Source organism: Daphnia pulex, chromosome 5 (genome assembly GCF_021134715.1).
Source record: "Daphnia pulex isolate KAP4 chromosome 5, ASM2113471v1".
In the NCBI taxonomy this organism is placed as follows: Eukaryota; Metazoa; Arthropoda; class Branchiopoda; order Diplostraca; family Daphniidae; genus Daphnia; species Daphnia pulex.
The window spans coordinates 10,224,900-10,242,690 of record NC_060021.1 but is presented as its reverse complement, the minus strand read 5'-3'; the positions used below and the strand labels follow the sequence as shown (position 1 = coordinate 10,242,690).

General features: G+C 37.4%; 1 protein-coding gene across 2 annotated transcripts; it reads left to right on the top strand.

The window, feature by feature from the left end:
* The first annotated feature begins 7,405 nt into the window (after nucleotides 1-7,405).
* On the top strand, nucleotides 7,406-17,742 carry LOC124194521 (lutropin-choriogonadotropic hormone receptor-like). 2 transcript variants are annotated; one of them, XM_046588748.1, is made up of 16 exons: nucleotides 7,406-7,454; nucleotides 11,444-11,833; nucleotides 12,290-12,364; nucleotides 12,443-12,517; nucleotides 12,693-12,770; nucleotides 13,294-13,368; nucleotides 13,817-13,882; nucleotides 13,977-14,045; nucleotides 14,279-14,471; nucleotides 15,308-15,400; nucleotides 15,494-15,753; nucleotides 15,815-16,071; nucleotides 16,236-16,356; nucleotides 16,428-16,535; nucleotides 16,627-17,176; nucleotides 17,251-17,742. In XM_046588748.1, the coding sequence occupies exons 1-16, from the start codon at nucleotides 7,426-7,428 to the stop codon at nucleotides 17,686-17,688; spliced, it is 2,877 nt and encodes a 958-aa protein (XP_046444704.1). In that variant the 5' UTR covers nucleotides 7,406-7,425; the 3' UTR covers nucleotides 17,689-17,742. The 2 variants fall into 2 exon arrangements, with proteins under 2 accessions (XP_046444704.1, XP_046444705.1); XM_046588749.1 differs by lacking the exon at nucleotides 7,406-7,454 and adding an exon at nucleotides 9,764-10,327 and having other exon boundaries at nucleotides 17,251-17,724.
* Nucleotides 17,743-17,791: the final 49 nt, after the last annotated feature.

Genomic DNA, 17,791 nt, shown 5'->3' with positions numbered 1-17,791 from the left:
CACCAAAAGTCCAACCCTCCAGCACTGTATACTACACGGGGAATGCATTACTGGATGATATGGGATTATATAGCCAACTCGTCGAATATAACGTGGGTTTATGCTGAAAGTATTGTTTTTTAAATCAAAGTTGGAATCATCAACTTTTGAACAAGCTTTTGAACCGACATGAACCGACACTGAAAGGGCGCGAATATTCAAAAGTGTAAATTTAGAATTAGTTTTGATTAAGCAAGTCGTTGATTTTTTTTCTAAACATATCGCGGGTGCAAGTTGGTTTGAGCTTATAAGGGTCTTTATATACGGGGCATGAAAAGGTCATTGGTATTTGTCAGAAATGTTCGAGAGATGGCTATTAGTTCACAGCTGCGTGAATCATTTCCAAAGGTTTATTGGCAGCACACGGATCAAACGTGAGCTAGGCCACCAAGTGCAGTCGCCGGGAAAGTCGGAATGGAGCTGCTGGCTGTCAGGATTCGGACGGCAGTTGTACATTCTCCATGTCGACATTTACTTGCTGCTGGCAGAAGTGCTCCATAAACTATCATACATCTTCCCTATTATATAATATGGCCGTGATTTATTATATTTCACTGTAGTAGCCTATATTTATTGGAAATATTTTATGGCACTCTGTATTCTCGGGAATGTTATTCTCTCTTCAAAATGTCTCGATCCAGCTACTCTTATTCCTTCAAACTTTGAAAAAAAAAATTCTCTAATTTTCTGAGAAATCTCTCTAATATGATCTACTGAAATATGTAAACGTGTCGAATTCCCCGCCAGCATAGAAAAAAATTGTTCGAATAAAACATGCTGGACTTTTGCTTGATATAAACTTCTATATTCTTTTATTGGGCAAGTTAATTCACATGGCCAATTGACTTTGATAGAACAGCCAGCACAACCCCAAGAATATGATCAATGAGCTATATTTTTAAAGAAATGATTGTTGAAAACTGATGATGGGAAACCCGCGTCTAATGGCGTGACTTAGCTCTAGGCAAAAGAAATCTGATTAGGCTACTATATTTGACCAGGTTAAACGCATTCGACGATTACTCATTCCGCGCCCTGTCATCATTATATGGAAACCGGCTTCTGCTGATGTCCTTCAACCCGCGCAAACAGCCAACGGCAAACTTTTAAACAAATCACAGGAAGCAAGCGCATATAGCGTATGTATAGGGTAAAACAACGAATTCCGGACAGCATCTCGGATACGCGAATGCCGGACAAAAAAGTCGATTTTTTCAATTTACAATTATAAAAAAACGACGAAATATTAACGAAAACTAATGAATGAATTTCAAAATATGACAGGGGATACACAATTGAGCCAAAGGGCATCTAAAAATACGCTGTATTAATTGAGTTATCATGAAATGAAATTTCTCAATTTTTCTACACGGCTGACAACTTTGGCTCTGTGTTGTCAGTTAGTAAACATATTTTACGGGGTAAGGAATTTCTAAGGTTAAAACAAGAAAAATCCCTTAACTAATTATATCAATCGATAGAGAATTGAAAGATCTACAATATTATATAAGGTTTTGTCGTTATTTTTAAGAATTTTCTTAAATATCGATGAAAATAGAAAACAGGCCAAAATGCGAATGTCGGACAGCTGACGCGAATTCCGGACAGAAAATTTTGAAAAATTTCGATTTTCTGTTTTTTAATATGTCTATACATCAATCGACGCAGAATTGTAAGGCGAATCGATTGATGTGCAATGTTTATAAGTTTTTTTGTATAGTTTTTCCATTATTTAAAAAAAAAGATTTGAGCGACAAGAGGATCGAATCTTAGCAGATCCGAAAAAGCTGTCGTCATAATTTTTCTTTCCCGTTCCACTTGTTTATCAATATTTTTAAAAGGCGTAATAATTCAGTAATTTTAGTGAAAAAATTTTTGAAAAAAATCGAGCAGTTAGTTTTATAATGACTACCATTCCCCAAAATGGTGTATCTTTCGTCCGGAATGTTTCTTATTGTAAAATAATTAAAGTCTTTGTGATTTTTAATTTAATTCCCATGCCCGTAACCCCATTTTGCTTGAAATTCCCCCAAAAATGTTCGAAGGGCGTAAATTTTTTTTCAAAATCACTTATATGTAGCGTCAGTCTTGCTCCCATAAGGAGCCATGATGCGAATTCCGGACAGACTACATAGTCCGCTCGCTAATCGATCTTTATAGTTTTAGACAAGTATCGTTATGGCAGTGTGGGTTAAGGTCCGCTTGTAAACGTGAAGGTTGAACGTTCAAATCTCATAACTGCAATAACGTTAAAATTAAATAGCGTGATGGTAACATTTAAGATTATTTTACTTATTTCAATAATTGTTACAATTATGTATTATTGAATATATTTATGGTTTAAGTAGAAGCCATTATTACGTATGAACCTAGCTGATGTCCATATTATTTTTGTTTCAATATGTCTGTTGCTTGCTTTGCATTTCTAATTGCATGTACGACTAAAAGATTTTACTAAATCTTTTAATGAAGATTTATCCTTTTCAGGTATCGAACGTCAGTCCTTCCGCATGGTAGGCAGATGTTTTACCGCTGTGCTATGTTATTATAGATATGACGGATAAAGAGTAATGCAGTGTTAGTCATATTTTTTCCGTCTGCTGTCCAGAATTCGCATCAAGGGCTTTATGGGGAAAGAACCTTCATTAATTAGACGAATTATATTAACGTCATGTTACCATTATGCAGCTAGACATAAAGAGGACTTAATTCTACATTTATTGATACCAATTTTTCTATAAAAATCTTAACTTAGAAATTCTAAGAAAATTTTCAAATTTCGGTGGTTTTCGGACATTCGCGTCACGTATGGGCGACTTTCTACTTTAATTTCTCCAGAATTCCAATACGGATTTCAATTTCGTTTTTTGTTTTAGAATTCTAGGGCTATTTGTTCTTGTGAAATTTAGTAAACGAAAGGGATTTTCAAAATATTAATTTTATGTTGTTAAGTCGTTTTGATCCCAGGTCGAAAAGTCTTGGCAGACGAAAACAGTTTTTGACAGCTCAATGTTTTGATTTTTTAAATCGAAATATCTCAAAATACTTTCATTGCACTGTACTATATGTCTTAAGCAATTTTACTAAGAATTAAAAACTGCATCGATTGATATAATTAGTTTTTAAAAATATTTCTGTCCGGAATTCGAAAAAATGTCCGGGGCATTCGCGTTTTGTCCGGAAATTCGCATTTCGGGTTTACACACAAACGCCATAAGTCGGATCGCTGTCCGGCATTCGCTGTTTTACCCTATATATATAAGTGCTGAGCTTGACTCGGTATCCAAGCAACCATCACCAATATATATCACTCTCGTCATCGCCCACCCCCTCACCCACTAGCAGGCTTTCCGAATGCATGAGTCAATACTATCGGCATATGGACATATGTTATTATAATTGTCTATTTTTTAAAGATTTAACATGATTTCAATAAAACAGAGCAAAGAATATAGAAATAAACGTTATCGGCTGACGTCATAGGACCGCTAAATTATACGTGCATGTCTAATATAACTGGAATCAACTCGAAACAAAAGTCAATCATTTCTAAAAAATAAAAATAATGGCGATCCCAACACAAATGTCACTGCGCTGCTGTTCTGCCATGTCCCCGGAGAGATCACCCGCGCGTGTGATCATCTGTCTTGTGAGCTGAATTTCTCCAGAATTCCAAAAGTCTACATACACCAGCGCTTTTATATATATAACAGTATGCTCTTATATTCCTTGTTTAATAGCGTTTTCGTGTTATAGTGTACAGAGCAGCGTTTTTCTATCAGCTCAAATTAGCTGAAAATCGACTATTTAGACCGGTACTCTCGGATATAACTTCCAATAAACGTTAATAATATATATTTAGTAGCCGAGATTAGGTAATGAAAGCCGTTATACCCTGTGTAATATTAGTGTGTTATCCTTCTCACGCTACACGTATCGGTCATTTCGTGTACATAGAAGAGAATCGCCGAGCCAGCGAGAGTTGCATATGATGTAATTGCCTAATAAGAGAAATACGCTTATCTATTTGGGTAGGAATGGAGACGTATACAGCAGTGCAAGACCAAGTTCTCAGCAGCGGCAATCATTTCCTATTTTATATTAGATGCTATAGGCCTACGAGCTTTTAGGTGCATATAAGAATTCCGCGGATTCCATCAACCGGATTCCGAAATGTGTAGTAGACGTACTATTATATTATGTTGCGATCGATGAGCGCTTCCTTCTTGAACTATAGTAAATATATATATGTACGCGCGTGCTCCTTTCTACTTGATGGACTGCGTAATATTCTATTAAATCTCTTTGGCGAACGCACACTCTATGTATCTATACTATTTTCTTTTTCATCTCTATATCCTCTAGCTATACATTGTTGATCTAGATCTACTCGTTAACCTATACAAATAAATCAGAAAATACATTTTCGTCCAACCAAGCAAAAGATGAGAGAGCTGAGCTGATATGTGTGTCACATATCAAAGTGGATCGCGGATCTATAACGGAACAATCAGTTCGTGTATTTAATGTAATATACATACAAGCACTCTGGTGGGCGGTGATGTGCTGTTGGACTTGTTTTCTTGCGGTTTCGTGATGAGATATAAACTTGTGATATTATCCGACCATCAACCGCGATATAATCAAGACGAGTTTTGAAAGAATTCGGGACGATTTTCTGAGAAATCACTTGTTAATGTCATTCTTTCACGTAGAACAAGCGAGTTGATAACTAGATCACAAATCTTACAGCATATAAAGACCTTATAAATATTGAAATGGGCCCCTACAATAACCTTCGCCTTCGGCAGAATATATAAGATGAGTGCGGCTGGTTATTATAAATGATGTAATGATTATTGTAATGTTCGCATGAATAAAAAGAAAAAGAGGCCCAAGTGCGAGCACGTTCTATTTATATACTACCCGCTATATAGAAAGTCTAGCCGGCTGAATTAAAAGAGCTTTTAGCCACCCCAGCAAATATACTACGCACTGCTGCTGTGCTGCTATACCTTGGATTTACACGCAGGCAGGACTTGTGAACGTGGTGTGAATAATGATTCATCTCATTCGCGGTGAATAACTAAGATTGTGAATGATGGCAGCGCGTGTTTGCTGCATTTATAGACGACCCACTCTAATACGCACCGCTGCTGATTGGCCCACGTCGAGCATCTCGGCTAATATCACGCGGGACGTGTGAATAACAGCATTGGGTTTATTTGATGAATCCACACAGCGCAATTTTCCCTTTCTTTTCGTCCTGTGAAATAAAAACTTTTATAATGAACTTTGATTTTAAATGCAAACTTTCCTTTGCTGCTGTGATGGTTCCACTTGCGTATTTTCTAGATTTGACTATTGCTGCTGCTGCTGTGGTTGCGTGTACAGATCGACTAATGTTGCGCGTGTGTGTATAGGCATTTGAATAAGTTGGTTAGATCAAAAAGTTGGAAGGATGCTGGCAAAGGCGGGGGACACGCCTCACTAATCATTAAATCATTTTTCACGTTATTTCACGCGGACGAAAAAAAAATCTCGAAAAATCTAAAATGTTTGAATTTATATTTTAGTCTCCGCGCGGTCGAGTGAATCATTTTTAAATGTATTTTCCGAGTATAGGAATAATAGAAATCTTTGTTGAAACATCTATATGTAGATTATACATATAAGTAGAAGCATATCAGTCAAGGTCTTTGCTGTCTCAAGTTCGGGCATGCCATCGTTGACATGCATGAGCGTCTTTTGTTTGATGTAGGCTCGGCCGTGCTATTACACATATATAAGACGTGCTGCATGTCGCTCGGAACAAAGAGCGTCGCTGGGCGACATCCGCCGCGTGATGCGTTCAATGCAAAATGAAAGGAGGAGAGCGGCGAGCTATACTGGATGCTATGCTGCTGCTCCTGGTTGGTGCTGCATGCCCAAAATGAAAAGGAGTGTCTGCACGGTCCGGTGAAGATGCGACTAAGTTGACTATAACACAGTAGCGATCACATGCAAGCTGGCCAGCGTGATATTGTCGTCCGTTCGGCTGGCGAGACGTCCAGCGTGACCGGAATATAACACGTTCGAGCTCATATACATTTTGATGGCAGGAGGTACTCTATATTGACTGATGCCCTCTTTGCGAGCATTAGAAAACAACGCCCAAGTATGTCAACTGTGATTTAAACGGATGTGCATTCAACTATGCTTTGATTTAGGGGAGGAGTCTTACCGGGGAATTATACAGTACCAAAAAGGCAAAAAGACATTTTATTATTTTCAACTAAAACTTATTCCCTCAACTTAATAGGTTATCGTTTTGAGTCGTTTGGATTTTGACTTTTGAGGGAAGAGTTTGATTTTTTATCATTTTTTATTTCTATCGATTAATAATAATTCTATCGTATTAATCGTAAGCATTGCTGATTAATAAGAAGAAGATTGGACAAGTGTCGTCTGCAGTCTGCTTTCATTTAGTTTTGAGAGTGAGGCCACGAAGCATTTACGCCAACAAAGTTTGAGAATGTAAAGAAAACTGAACGATAACTCTTTTGAAAACGTGCGTGGCTGCACGAAATAATAATTTAAAGAAATACGAACAAATCAAATTACAAAAATGTGATTGTCTCGTGTGATGTGTCTGGTCTCTGGTGTCGTAGCTCGTCTCCATGCTCTCCACTCGATGCTTTTTGGCGGGTAAATAAAACTAAAAATAGAAATGCAAAGAATGTGAGAATGTATGTGAGCTGAAATAGTTGGGCCTAAAGTTAAGCCTGTTCTAAATTTGTGAAATGTTAGTTTCTGTCTAGTACATAATACTTAGCCCACTATCGATGTATGGAATTTTGTTTGCACCAATGTAACCTAGTTTTCTTTTGTGCAGATTTGAGGCCATCGTAACAACATGATACACAAGTTCTGCTTGTGCTGAGTCTGTCATCAGTCTGTCTGTCTCACCTGAAATCACCGAATATCTCAGCATCATCACTTAGGTAATGGTTTTGGTTACTATTATTCCTGCATGACCTGCACCTGCTAAATATTTTATTGTTGCATTATCTGCATAAATGCAGTGTATTACATTTCAACCGTTAATTCTCCCATTTATTAACTATTAAGGTTTACCCACCAGTGTCTCATTTTCAACTTTACCTGACTTGCTGTATCTGTCAATCTTTATTCGTAACTTATTTTCTATCTCTCATTCAGATAAAAAGCATCCCTTTGCATTGGAGAAACGTCCGGTGTCAATCGAGTTACGCATCTCTCTTTTTCCCTTTCTTTAAATGTCCTCGTGTACGCCCATGTGAATGTGGGTGTATTCACGAGGACACCCTTTACCCTATCCCGTCTGGTGTCATTTAACTTTTCATCGGATGGATGGAGCAACTGTAGATGCCTGGCTGTATTTCCCAGGCACAAAGGTAGGACAAAATTTATCTCTATTCTTCCTTTTTGGCAATTTTTTTAGTGGGGTTGGTTATAAATCGTTACGTACGTTTATTCCTGAGCTATAGGCGGTTGACTGCAACTGTTTTCTCTCTCCGTTTTTGTTTTTTCTCAGTGAGGATCCATTAAAAATCTCATTTGTCGAACGACTGCAGATCAGGCCTGTTTTTTGGTACCTCACAACTTTTTCTGTTGAGTATATCATCACGTTTGAAAATATTTCAACTTGAAACACTTTAATCAAAGTGCACCAAGACCATTTATTGATCAAGAGGGACCTGCCGCCACACCGGCACCTCCTCGTACCAGCACAAATAAATATTGTGGAAATTGTTTCCTACTTTGTTCGTTGAAAACCGCGTTGGCATCAAAGGGTTATTGAGGAATCTTATGATATAAATAAAGTAAAAGAAACATAAAACATGCCCATCCTTTGCCAAGTTCGGTTTAATTAATTTTGCCTGCTGCTGTGCTGCCTTGTATTATAAAAGCTATAGCGACGTCGTGTCGGTATACGAAAGAAACGACGTGGAAGTTATGCAGCCAAGAGTTCCATATTCCCAAGAAATGTTAGAAAACGTAAATTATTCATTGGAAAGCGCAACAGAGCTGCTGCCGGTGCTGCGGCAATTACCATATTGAGAATTCAATTTTGTAGAGGGCAAACAGTGTATCCTACAGACGACTAGCAGTTGAGTTTGATGGCCAAAAATTCTTTCAACATTTCTCCCCCTTGTAGCAAGATACATTTAAAAAATGTCTTTATTCTCTTTCTATTTTTGTCTTGTTTTATATGCGATATACATTATGCGGAGCCCTATTAACTTGAGTAGTAAGCGATCTTGAAGTATGATACCCACTCTAAGGTTAGATAATCAAGTTAGTAGTGGCCGAGCACTCAGCTCATTTTTCCAACAAAAAAGAAAAAAAATGGAAAACATGGTTTTTACTTTCATGCGCCCGAACGGATCTTTATGTTGAAAAATTGAACAATTACCAGGACCTTACAATTCCACATAGACCCCCTCATTCTTCTTTTCCCCATTACTAAAGCGCGCCGGTTTTCTCGAGGGACTTTTATGCCTGATTTAATTCAGCTCAGTGCGCTCTCGTCCTGCCGAAATACAAAATCAAAAATCGATTCGACAACACAACTCTGCACTATATATATTAGCCGACATTGTCGATGGTAGCCGACATTATCATCATCGTGCATATTGGGTTTTGCTTGTGGTATTTTACGCTGCTGCTGCCGTTGTTTTTCACTCTTCTTTATCACGTGCTGCTTTATTAACCCTGTGCAGAATCATTTCTAAAATATGGGGATCGGAATAATTTTAGCTTGAACATCTTTCCAGTCACCTTGATCCTTTTTTAAAGTTATGCCGGATTCGTTTCATTATATAATAAAAGTTGAGCGTTTTATTAGGTCAAATCTGTTTTCATTACGTTAACGCGATTAATGTACAGGGTTGCTGCATAAATTTGATTGTTGCCGAGGTCTTCATAAATTCACACACGTCATCAGAAGTAGGAATATAAGACATTGCATTACAATATTTGTATCTTTTTTGTAGTCTATCGTATATCCTCACTACATGTCTCAATAGTGCTGGGATTATATGCTGATGCCTTTATCTTTAAGTCTATAAACCCAGCATTCTACTACTTTAGAGCTCTTTTTGGATAATTTTACTTTATAATGACGTATGTAGGCATCAGTTCATCGCAGCTATTGGTGAACGCATATACCATATTTATATAGGCTGTAAAAATCCTTTGGGATTTTTTTTTCTTGATCCTTTGAAATATAGATTGTATGTGCATTTTCATTCTTTGATTCTACTCAGAACCGTTCTTATTAACTCCATCCATAAATTTCTCGTCGCTATTTTACTGCACATCGTTTATGTTTAATTTCTGAACAATGCCAGACAACTTGTATTTACCTTGCTTTATGCATATTGAAACATGTTTCAATCATCATGCAAGTGGACGTAATGGGTGGGTATATGAATGATACAGACTAATAGGTACCATTTCCCAAGCCATTGCCATATAATACAGGATGTATATAATAGACACAGATCCACTTATAAGTAGCATAGATCTGTTATGAACGAAATGTTTTTCCTCAGTTGGATATACGTTCCATGTTATTGATAACTCAATTCTTTAACAAACAAAAAACAAATCACATGTATAGTAGGCCTATAGGCTATATATGTGTCCGACTGCTGACTTCCAATTATAGGAGATTTATTATGTTATCTGCCCTGCATTTATCTTCCCTGTTTATGTGGGTTGGATTGCTTTGTAGGCAACTTTTTTTGCAAACAAAGAAAATGTTATCGAAATAGTTAGGTATAGGATAATTGCCAAAGGTCACTGGGAACGTTGGTGCTGGCCAAAATAAAAAAGCTTTCTTCGGATTTTCCTGGTGGTTATTTTATTCAGCAGCAGAGAGTTTTTGATTCGCCCGAGATCTGTATACTATGCAGCACTATGAAGTTGTACGACTGCGTGCGCGGGTGACTGTATACATATACAAGTCGGGGGTGTTCGCAGTCGCACACACATTCAAAGAGAAAAGTGACGGTGCTAGTAAAGCGACGGCCCAGAATTGGATACGTACAAGTGCGCGGTGGTTCTATCAGCTTATATACTGCTGTCAGTTATATATAGTCGCGTTTCAATATCTCATTTTCTAAAATAACATAATTACAACAAGTGCTACTATTCAGTACTAATTACATTGTACAACTACGTACAATACAACTATACACACATCTCCTGGAATTATTTTAATTCTTCAAGATTACGATAGACAACTTTACAAACATTACAAGTACGCAACGCTTCAAACTATTACATTATAATCTTAATCATTATTTGAAGTAAAGCTGCGATGTTTTATAAATAAGCGGATGCTGTGAATAATTAAACTTGACCAAGCAATTTTTGTCCCAAAACGACCCAAAACGTCAGATATCACATTGATTTTTGCGGTAATGTTTTTGCCAGCAGTCGTTGTGTACGGCTGTCTATTCCTTGTTTAAAAATCCATGAAAAATGGTAAGAGCTTCGGGCTTTCTCTTTTATGAAGGTTTTATTATTTGATTCTATTATTGATAGTTCCATATGTTCCATTCCAGCACGTACTGTATATACGTACTGCGCGGCAACAATCAATCAGATCAATCAATAATAATCCGGCAGCAACATCCCAGCATAGTCGTATATAGTAAGATGTCCCAGCCGCACCGTCTACTGATTTTGACGTTCGCATTTTTTAAAGTTGCAGCTTTAGAACAGGAGTTGATCGGCTGCATAATGGATTGTGTGCCCAGTCTCCGAATCAATAAGGAAAGCCCCCAAAGTAACGACAGTGAATTTTTTTTCCATTGATTTACCCCAAAGCAATTCATGTCCCACAGCAGCTCCTTAGTTCTTATATACAGTGTGGCGTATGCAAGTGCGTTAGTGTATAATAAGGCCCTTTTACAAACAATAAAGATTGATTTTATTTTAAGTTGGATTACTATACCTACTTCATTTACCCTGTTGTCATGCCAAAAAATTTTATGGTGTAATATGACGACGTTTAAATCATTCTAAAATTCCTCATCCACTAACCAAATTTTGTCGTGGACAAATGCGTCTAGATCCTATATTGCTATAAATTGCGAAGATGCGAATTGCTATACCCCTAGAGATTTTAGGCGATTTTATAGAATAAGTTAGCAAGTGAAGAAAGGGATTTTTAAAGAGCCAAATACCAACGACACAATGACTTTAAATCGAATTAGATGACAATTTTGAATAATTTTGAATTTGCTTTTATTTTTCAGCCCACAATTTGAATAATATTGTATAAGACTACTGTATATATACGCTGTTTTATCCTGAACTTGAACGTTATAGCGTGTCAAAACGTGTGGCTTTTAACATTACAAATCAACAGATTATTTCGATCGTCAATGGCTGCATCGAATTTCCTTCATGTCGTATTATCGCTATTGATGATCTTCAATGTCGCTGCTGCTGGTGCTGCCTGGAGTGACACCGAAAATGACATCGAATCGGCTTCGGAATATCCCAGCATCACGACAGAGCAGCAGTGGCAGCAGTCTGCGGAAGACAGCAGCAGCAGCAGGCCGGGCGACATCACAGATGATGATGATGTAAATCTGACGTCCGGACCGACAATTCTGGAAGAAAAAGGCTCGTCACTTGCTTGCCGTTGTTGGGGCGCATCTGCCGACACTGGTTCATTGATACAAACCGAGTGCAAGTGTCACGGACAGCACGTCTTATCAGTTCCGCTCAATTTACCCGCGGACCTTCACCGCCTGTAAGTTTATATCAACGCAGCAGTAAACTAATAAAAATTTATCATGGTTTGAACAGTTTTCCCTTGTCGGTATTATTAAATCAAGCGAAATCAAGTTCATAGCACCTTTTCTTGCTAACTTATATGACACGACGACCACACCTATAATCTAAGATTATATTACCCGCTTTATAAATTGAAATTGAAACCTTGCAGCTGTCGTGTGTCGCATTTTCGACAAACTTTTTAAAAATGAAAGTAGTTGGCGTTAATGCATTAACGTCACAAACATTTTACTGCGCTGACTGAGAAAGTTTCACAATCGATTTTCTGTATATTTCAGATTTTTTCAGATTTTCCAAGGTCGATAAAATGTCAGTTATTTATATACATTGTTGATGCAGCAGAGAATTATTAAAGCTGCAGCAACAAATAAAAGTCAAGAATTGCCATTTCGCATGAACTATTATATTGCAGAACGCTATACGACTGCGGGTTGGAGAAGATGGGACACGGCGATCTTCAGAACTACGCCAATACACTCACAGATTTGTAATAAAGCTGGCCTACTCAGTTACATCATCATGAAATAACCTACATTCTATTTTTTCTCGTTTCTCGTGCGCAAAGTGTTTTAGATAAAGCTAGTCGCTTGATCAACATTGAGGAGGGTGCTTTTCATGGGCTTATTCGACTCCAACGCATGTAAGTAATAAGCTTATTATATTCATCAAACTGCCCCCAATAAACGTAAGAGCCTTATTGTTGAATTGGTTCCATCAAGTAAAAAGTAAACCGTTTCTTTACAGCAACAACAAAAATACCGTGCAGCCTATAATAGAATCACTAGTTTAGCGTTTTCTTTATGCTTTATGCGCAGATATATCCGTCGCGCTCCACTGCTGACAAGCTTACCCGACGGTTTATTTCGCCTTTCGCTTCCAAGCCTTCATATTCTGTAAGTATTAGACTTCAAGTTGCAACCCCGTCTGCGCTTTTTAAATCAATGGCGAAGTTTGCTTTTCATTCAAGAATTGTTCAATTAAAAAAGGAAAGAAATCTGAGCCCTACTAACCCATTTCTGGTATACAAAATCAATCAATTATGATATAAAAATATTCAAAAAAGAAAGAGAATTAAAGTGCGCTTTCGGGGGCCAAATCCCCATATTATTTTAATTAGAGAGTTACTGAACAATGAAGGCTAGTCAAAGTTTGCGCTTCCAAAGTTATTGTGCAGGCAAAAGATCGAGGGGAAAACTTTGACGCTGCGGGGAAAAGTTAAATGCCAAGAGTCTTCAATATAAAGCGCTCTCTTTGTATATACGAACACTTCTTTTCAGTCAAATTTGATATAAGTGCTGAATTTCATTCGAGTTCACTTTTTAAAAATGTTTTAAAAATTGAAACAATAACTATACAACTGCAATGCAACATATACCAATCTAACAATACCAATTAATATTTTTCTTGTATGAGCAGATTGATTAAGCAAACGAGTCTTCGATATTTTCCCGACTTGTCTGGTCTTGAGACATTCAACATTCTACATACGGTGTAAGTCATGTTTAAAATTCATTTCAATCAATATTATATTAGCTAATTTTTTCACCGATTGAACGCGAAATGGAAATACCACACACTTAATATATTTCAGTTCTAGAAGTTTATTTTAAAAGTTTACGCATTATGTAGATGTCTCGTTGTAATTTATCTAAATGTAAGTTTTGACCATTTCCCATTTAATTTTGATTTTCTGGAATTTTCGGTAATATCAAGAAAAGTTTAGTTTTCTACTTCTACTGATTGAATTTTCGTTCCCATTTCAATTAAGCTTGGATCAAACTTTGTTGATAAGAGGACGAATGCAAACTTATTAAAGCCTTTTTTTTTTAATAAATCGATAATAGTTTCCTGCATATTTGTTCTCCAATTTTTCAATCGCTGTGAGAATTGTGAGTATATTTTCCTAATTTATAAAAGACTTTTTATACACTTTCCACAGAGATTTGGAAGACAATCAGCTTGAAACGATCCCCTCTAACAGCGTCCGTCTTCGCGTGGACGATTTGTAAACGCTTCATCTTAATCTTTGTTCAATTTATACGAGTTAAGTTAGATTTTTTTTATAATACTAATCACTACTAAAAATTACCAACCCGCAGTTTAGTCTGTTCAAATGCCCTGCATTCCATCGACGCATTCGCCTTCAATGGATCTCAAATAGCCACCCTGTAAGTTTGACTGGAATATATTTTATTATTTAAGCGATCTTTATAGTAAAATTTTAACATTTTTATTTCGTTCTGCGTCATTCTTTAGCAGAATTATTTTTTTCTATCTATTTATTATCTTGTTAATCGTCTTGGCGGCCTAGCTATCCATCCGTCTGTTTTATATACGTCCGGCATATGTTCTTTCTTATAATAATACTTGGCATCGGCATGTTCTCTCTCTCACTCTATAGGAGATTCAGAGGAAATCGACGTCTCTCCGATATACATCCGGACGCCTTCATGGGTTTGGCAAGTCTACGGCGATTAGATCTCTCTCAAACTGCAATCACTAATCTGCCCGTTCGCGGACTATCAGAGTTGGAAACTCTCGAATTAATTGAGACGAGAACGCTCAAGGAAATACCATCTGTCTACAATTATAAGGTAAATAAATCTCTCCATCAATTCCCAACTATTCGGGTGTATATACATCTGCTGCAAAGATCCATAGATGAAGATAGATCAATTTTGCATTATAAACTTGAATCGTATAATAAGAATATAAGAGTACTATAAGGCCCTGCAACCGTTACACATGCATCGATTCACTCGGTATAATATTCTGTATAGGAATTTTGTTCCGATCGATATAAGACGGAATTCTTCTTCCCGCAGAATATAATATAACAAAAATATGTAGTGAACCGTAAAAGTGACAGGGCTTTCTGTTTACCAGCAAGCAAAGGTAAATATCGCGTTCGTGCCAGGAGATCAAAGGGGCGAAAACATAGGTTGATATAGCGATCGGCTTATATTTTCCAGTTACACGCCTTGTCGTGTATGATGATATCTACGAAGACAAAGTTTAAAAAAAAGAAACATCATTTTTAAGTAGTTTTTTTTTAACGATCCTATTTGATGTTTACCAACATAGCTCAGCTCTTTTGACATGCAAATATTTCTACTCACAAAAATCAATACATCGAACGGCAATAAACCTTTTCCTAAAGGATTCCGAGGTTCAATATATGTATATAGCTTGTATAAACGCAAATATGCAGCCCGACGAACGTCAGAGATTTCTATTGCCAAGAATATTTAGCCTTATAAAACTCAACGCAACCATCACTTTTTCGCAATCAAAATTCTTATTTGCTGCATATTCTGAGTTGACAAAGCGCGCTCGACGTACATTAAGACTGCACTGAGATCGAAAAAAATATCAACTATATACTTCTTCAAATTTCGCAATTGTTTATTGGTACGTGTTTATTTATCAGTCCTTGCAAGTCGCTCATCTAACTTATCCCTACCACTGCTGCGCCTTCGCTTTCCCAGCTGCTCACGATCCTCAAGAACATGCTCGACATCAGGTAAGAATATCTCAAATCAATTCAGTATACTACCGTGTGTATAGTCCCAAAACTTAATCCCAATTACAATTTCTCTTTGAATACTAATCACAGCGCTTTATAACCGATATGCAAGCTAAATATTGTGATAATAAAATACCGGAAAACGACAGCGTCTCACTCAGATTTGGTCAAGAGCACGAAACGTTCGGTATCGATGTCAACGTCCAAAACCATCTAGATAACATTGAGGTCTTCCATTCGGATCCCTTCCAAACACCTTTAAATCGGGAGCTACTTTTCCACGCGTTTTGTGGCAATTTAACTTACGCACATCGCCAAGTCCGATGTACTCCACAACCGGATGCTTTCAAGTGAGTTATAATAATATCAATAATTCTACAAGTGATGTGGTTTATAGCTGTTTTTCCCTAGTCCTTGTGAAGATATCCTTGGGACCAACTGGTTAAGGGTGGCAGCTTGGCTTGTATCTGTTGCATCGGTGGTCGGCAATTTAGCCGTGGTGCTCGTATTGGTTCAGTCATCGCGAGGCCCAATGGCTGTGTCCAAATTTCTCATGGTTAATTTGGCACTTGCCGATCTCTGCATGGGATTGTACCTCTTCCTAATCGTTGGAATGGATGTTAACACGATTGGAGTCTACTTCAACTATGCCATAGATTGGCAAAATGGTGAGAATTGAAAACTTGTGTATTATATATATTTATTCCTTTATTTAGGTAGTAGATCAGTTTTAATTGAGATAAAATTTGCTGGTTTCGTTTAAGCATATCAGTTGATTTCGTTTTTAGTTTACCCCTAACTTACAGCCTCATGCCATTTAATTTTTGTTTAGGAATAGGTTGTCAAGTGGCTGGATTCCTGACTGTCTTTGCTACTGAATTGTCAGTGTTCACATTAGTAGTCATCACTAGTGAGCGGTGGTATACCATAACATATGCAATAAATCTCACGAGGTCAGCAGTATTTTCATAAATATGTTAACCAACTTGTAACAAAACGAGCAAAATTTATGTACACCCTATAGGCGTCTACGATTATCGACCACAGCCAAGATAGTCGCAGTGGGATGGATTGGTTCTTTTACAATGGCTTCCCTACCACTTGTTGGTGTTTCAAGCTTTTCTACGACCAGGTATAATACAACGACAATCAATTAAATTATGTTATACCCAATTTTAACAAAAGTTTTTTTTTTTTAATTTATCATATTGCCGTTTATTTAGTATTTGTCTGCCGCTTGAGAATCACAACCTATCAGACACAATTTATCTTTTGCTGTTGTTGATTTTGAACGGCATAGCCTTCTTGTTTATTTGTTTGTGCTACAGTCACATGTACAGGTCAATCAGAGGAAATCATCAGTCGTTAGCTTCACATTCTGACACTACAGTTGCCAAACGAATGGCTTTGTTGGTCTTTACAAATTTCGCCTGTTGGACTCCGATTGCGTTTTTTGGACTGACTGCTGTCGCTGGCTATCCCCTTATAAGTGTCACTAATTCCAAAATTCTATTAGTTTTCTTTTACCCGCTCAACGCTTGTACCAATCCTTACCTGTACGCGCTAGTCACTCAACAGTATCGCAGAGATTTGTTCATCCTACTCAGTCGCTACGGGTTTTGCACTGAGCGGGCGTCAAGATACAGAGCCACATTTTCATTCGGTCGCAGCAACAACAATCCTGTGCGAGCAGGATCGCAGCTCGAGTCGGTCATGCATGGTGGCCAGCTTGACTCACCTTATTCTGCAACCGCTCAACAAGAAAATCCTGATGTAAGTATATTGATAATATACCTCTAGCGCAGTTATGGGTTATACACATTTTAATTCAATTTCTAATTGTGCAGTCGCTTAGGAAAAAATCCATTATAAGCAGTGGTTCGGTCAGACAGAAAGTAACGACACCGATGCACAAAATTTCCAACAGTGCTGAAAAGGAAGTCCGCCGTGTTTCGGTTATGGAGTTAATGCCACTCTCCACTCCTGTTTTGCGTCAACAAGAACAGATGCACGAAATTATCAAAGAAGATAACAACACTTTCTTAAAGCTCCCTGATACATCCCACAGTCGATTAAGTCTTATGCTAGAGATCATTGATGATACCCAGACCAGTAATAATGACAATGTTTTAGCTAATAGTAACGCCAGCGAGAGCAACATCGAAAAATGTTGCATAACAAACGTTCGATCAACATCTGGTGGCGCTTCAATAGATTCTCCTCATCCCATCAAAAACTGCCAAATTCACTGCAATAAGGGCCATGATAAAATAGTAAACGGTTAAGGGCTTTCAAATCAAGTTAAAAATAAATCAATAAACTGTCAAATGAATAAAAAAGCTTCATTTATTTTCTATTTCCAACAAGACTTGGTATTTTTCTCACTAG

What these genes read in the sequence shown, in the direction of transcription:
- LOC124194521 (XM_046588748.1), top strand. Translation starts at nt 7,426, where the DNA reads ATGCCTGGCTGTATTTCCCAGGCACAAAG. An exon ending in CGTCTTCGCGTGGACGATTT is followed by an intron (nt 13,883 to 13,976) that starts GTAAACGCTTCA and finishes ACCAACCCGCAG; the next exon opens with TTTAGTCTGTTCAAATGCCC. An exon ending in GGATCTCAAATAGCCACCCT is followed by an intron (nt 14,046 to 14,278) that starts GTAAGTTTGACT and finishes CTCACTCTATAG; the next exon opens with GAGATTCAGAGGAAATCGAC.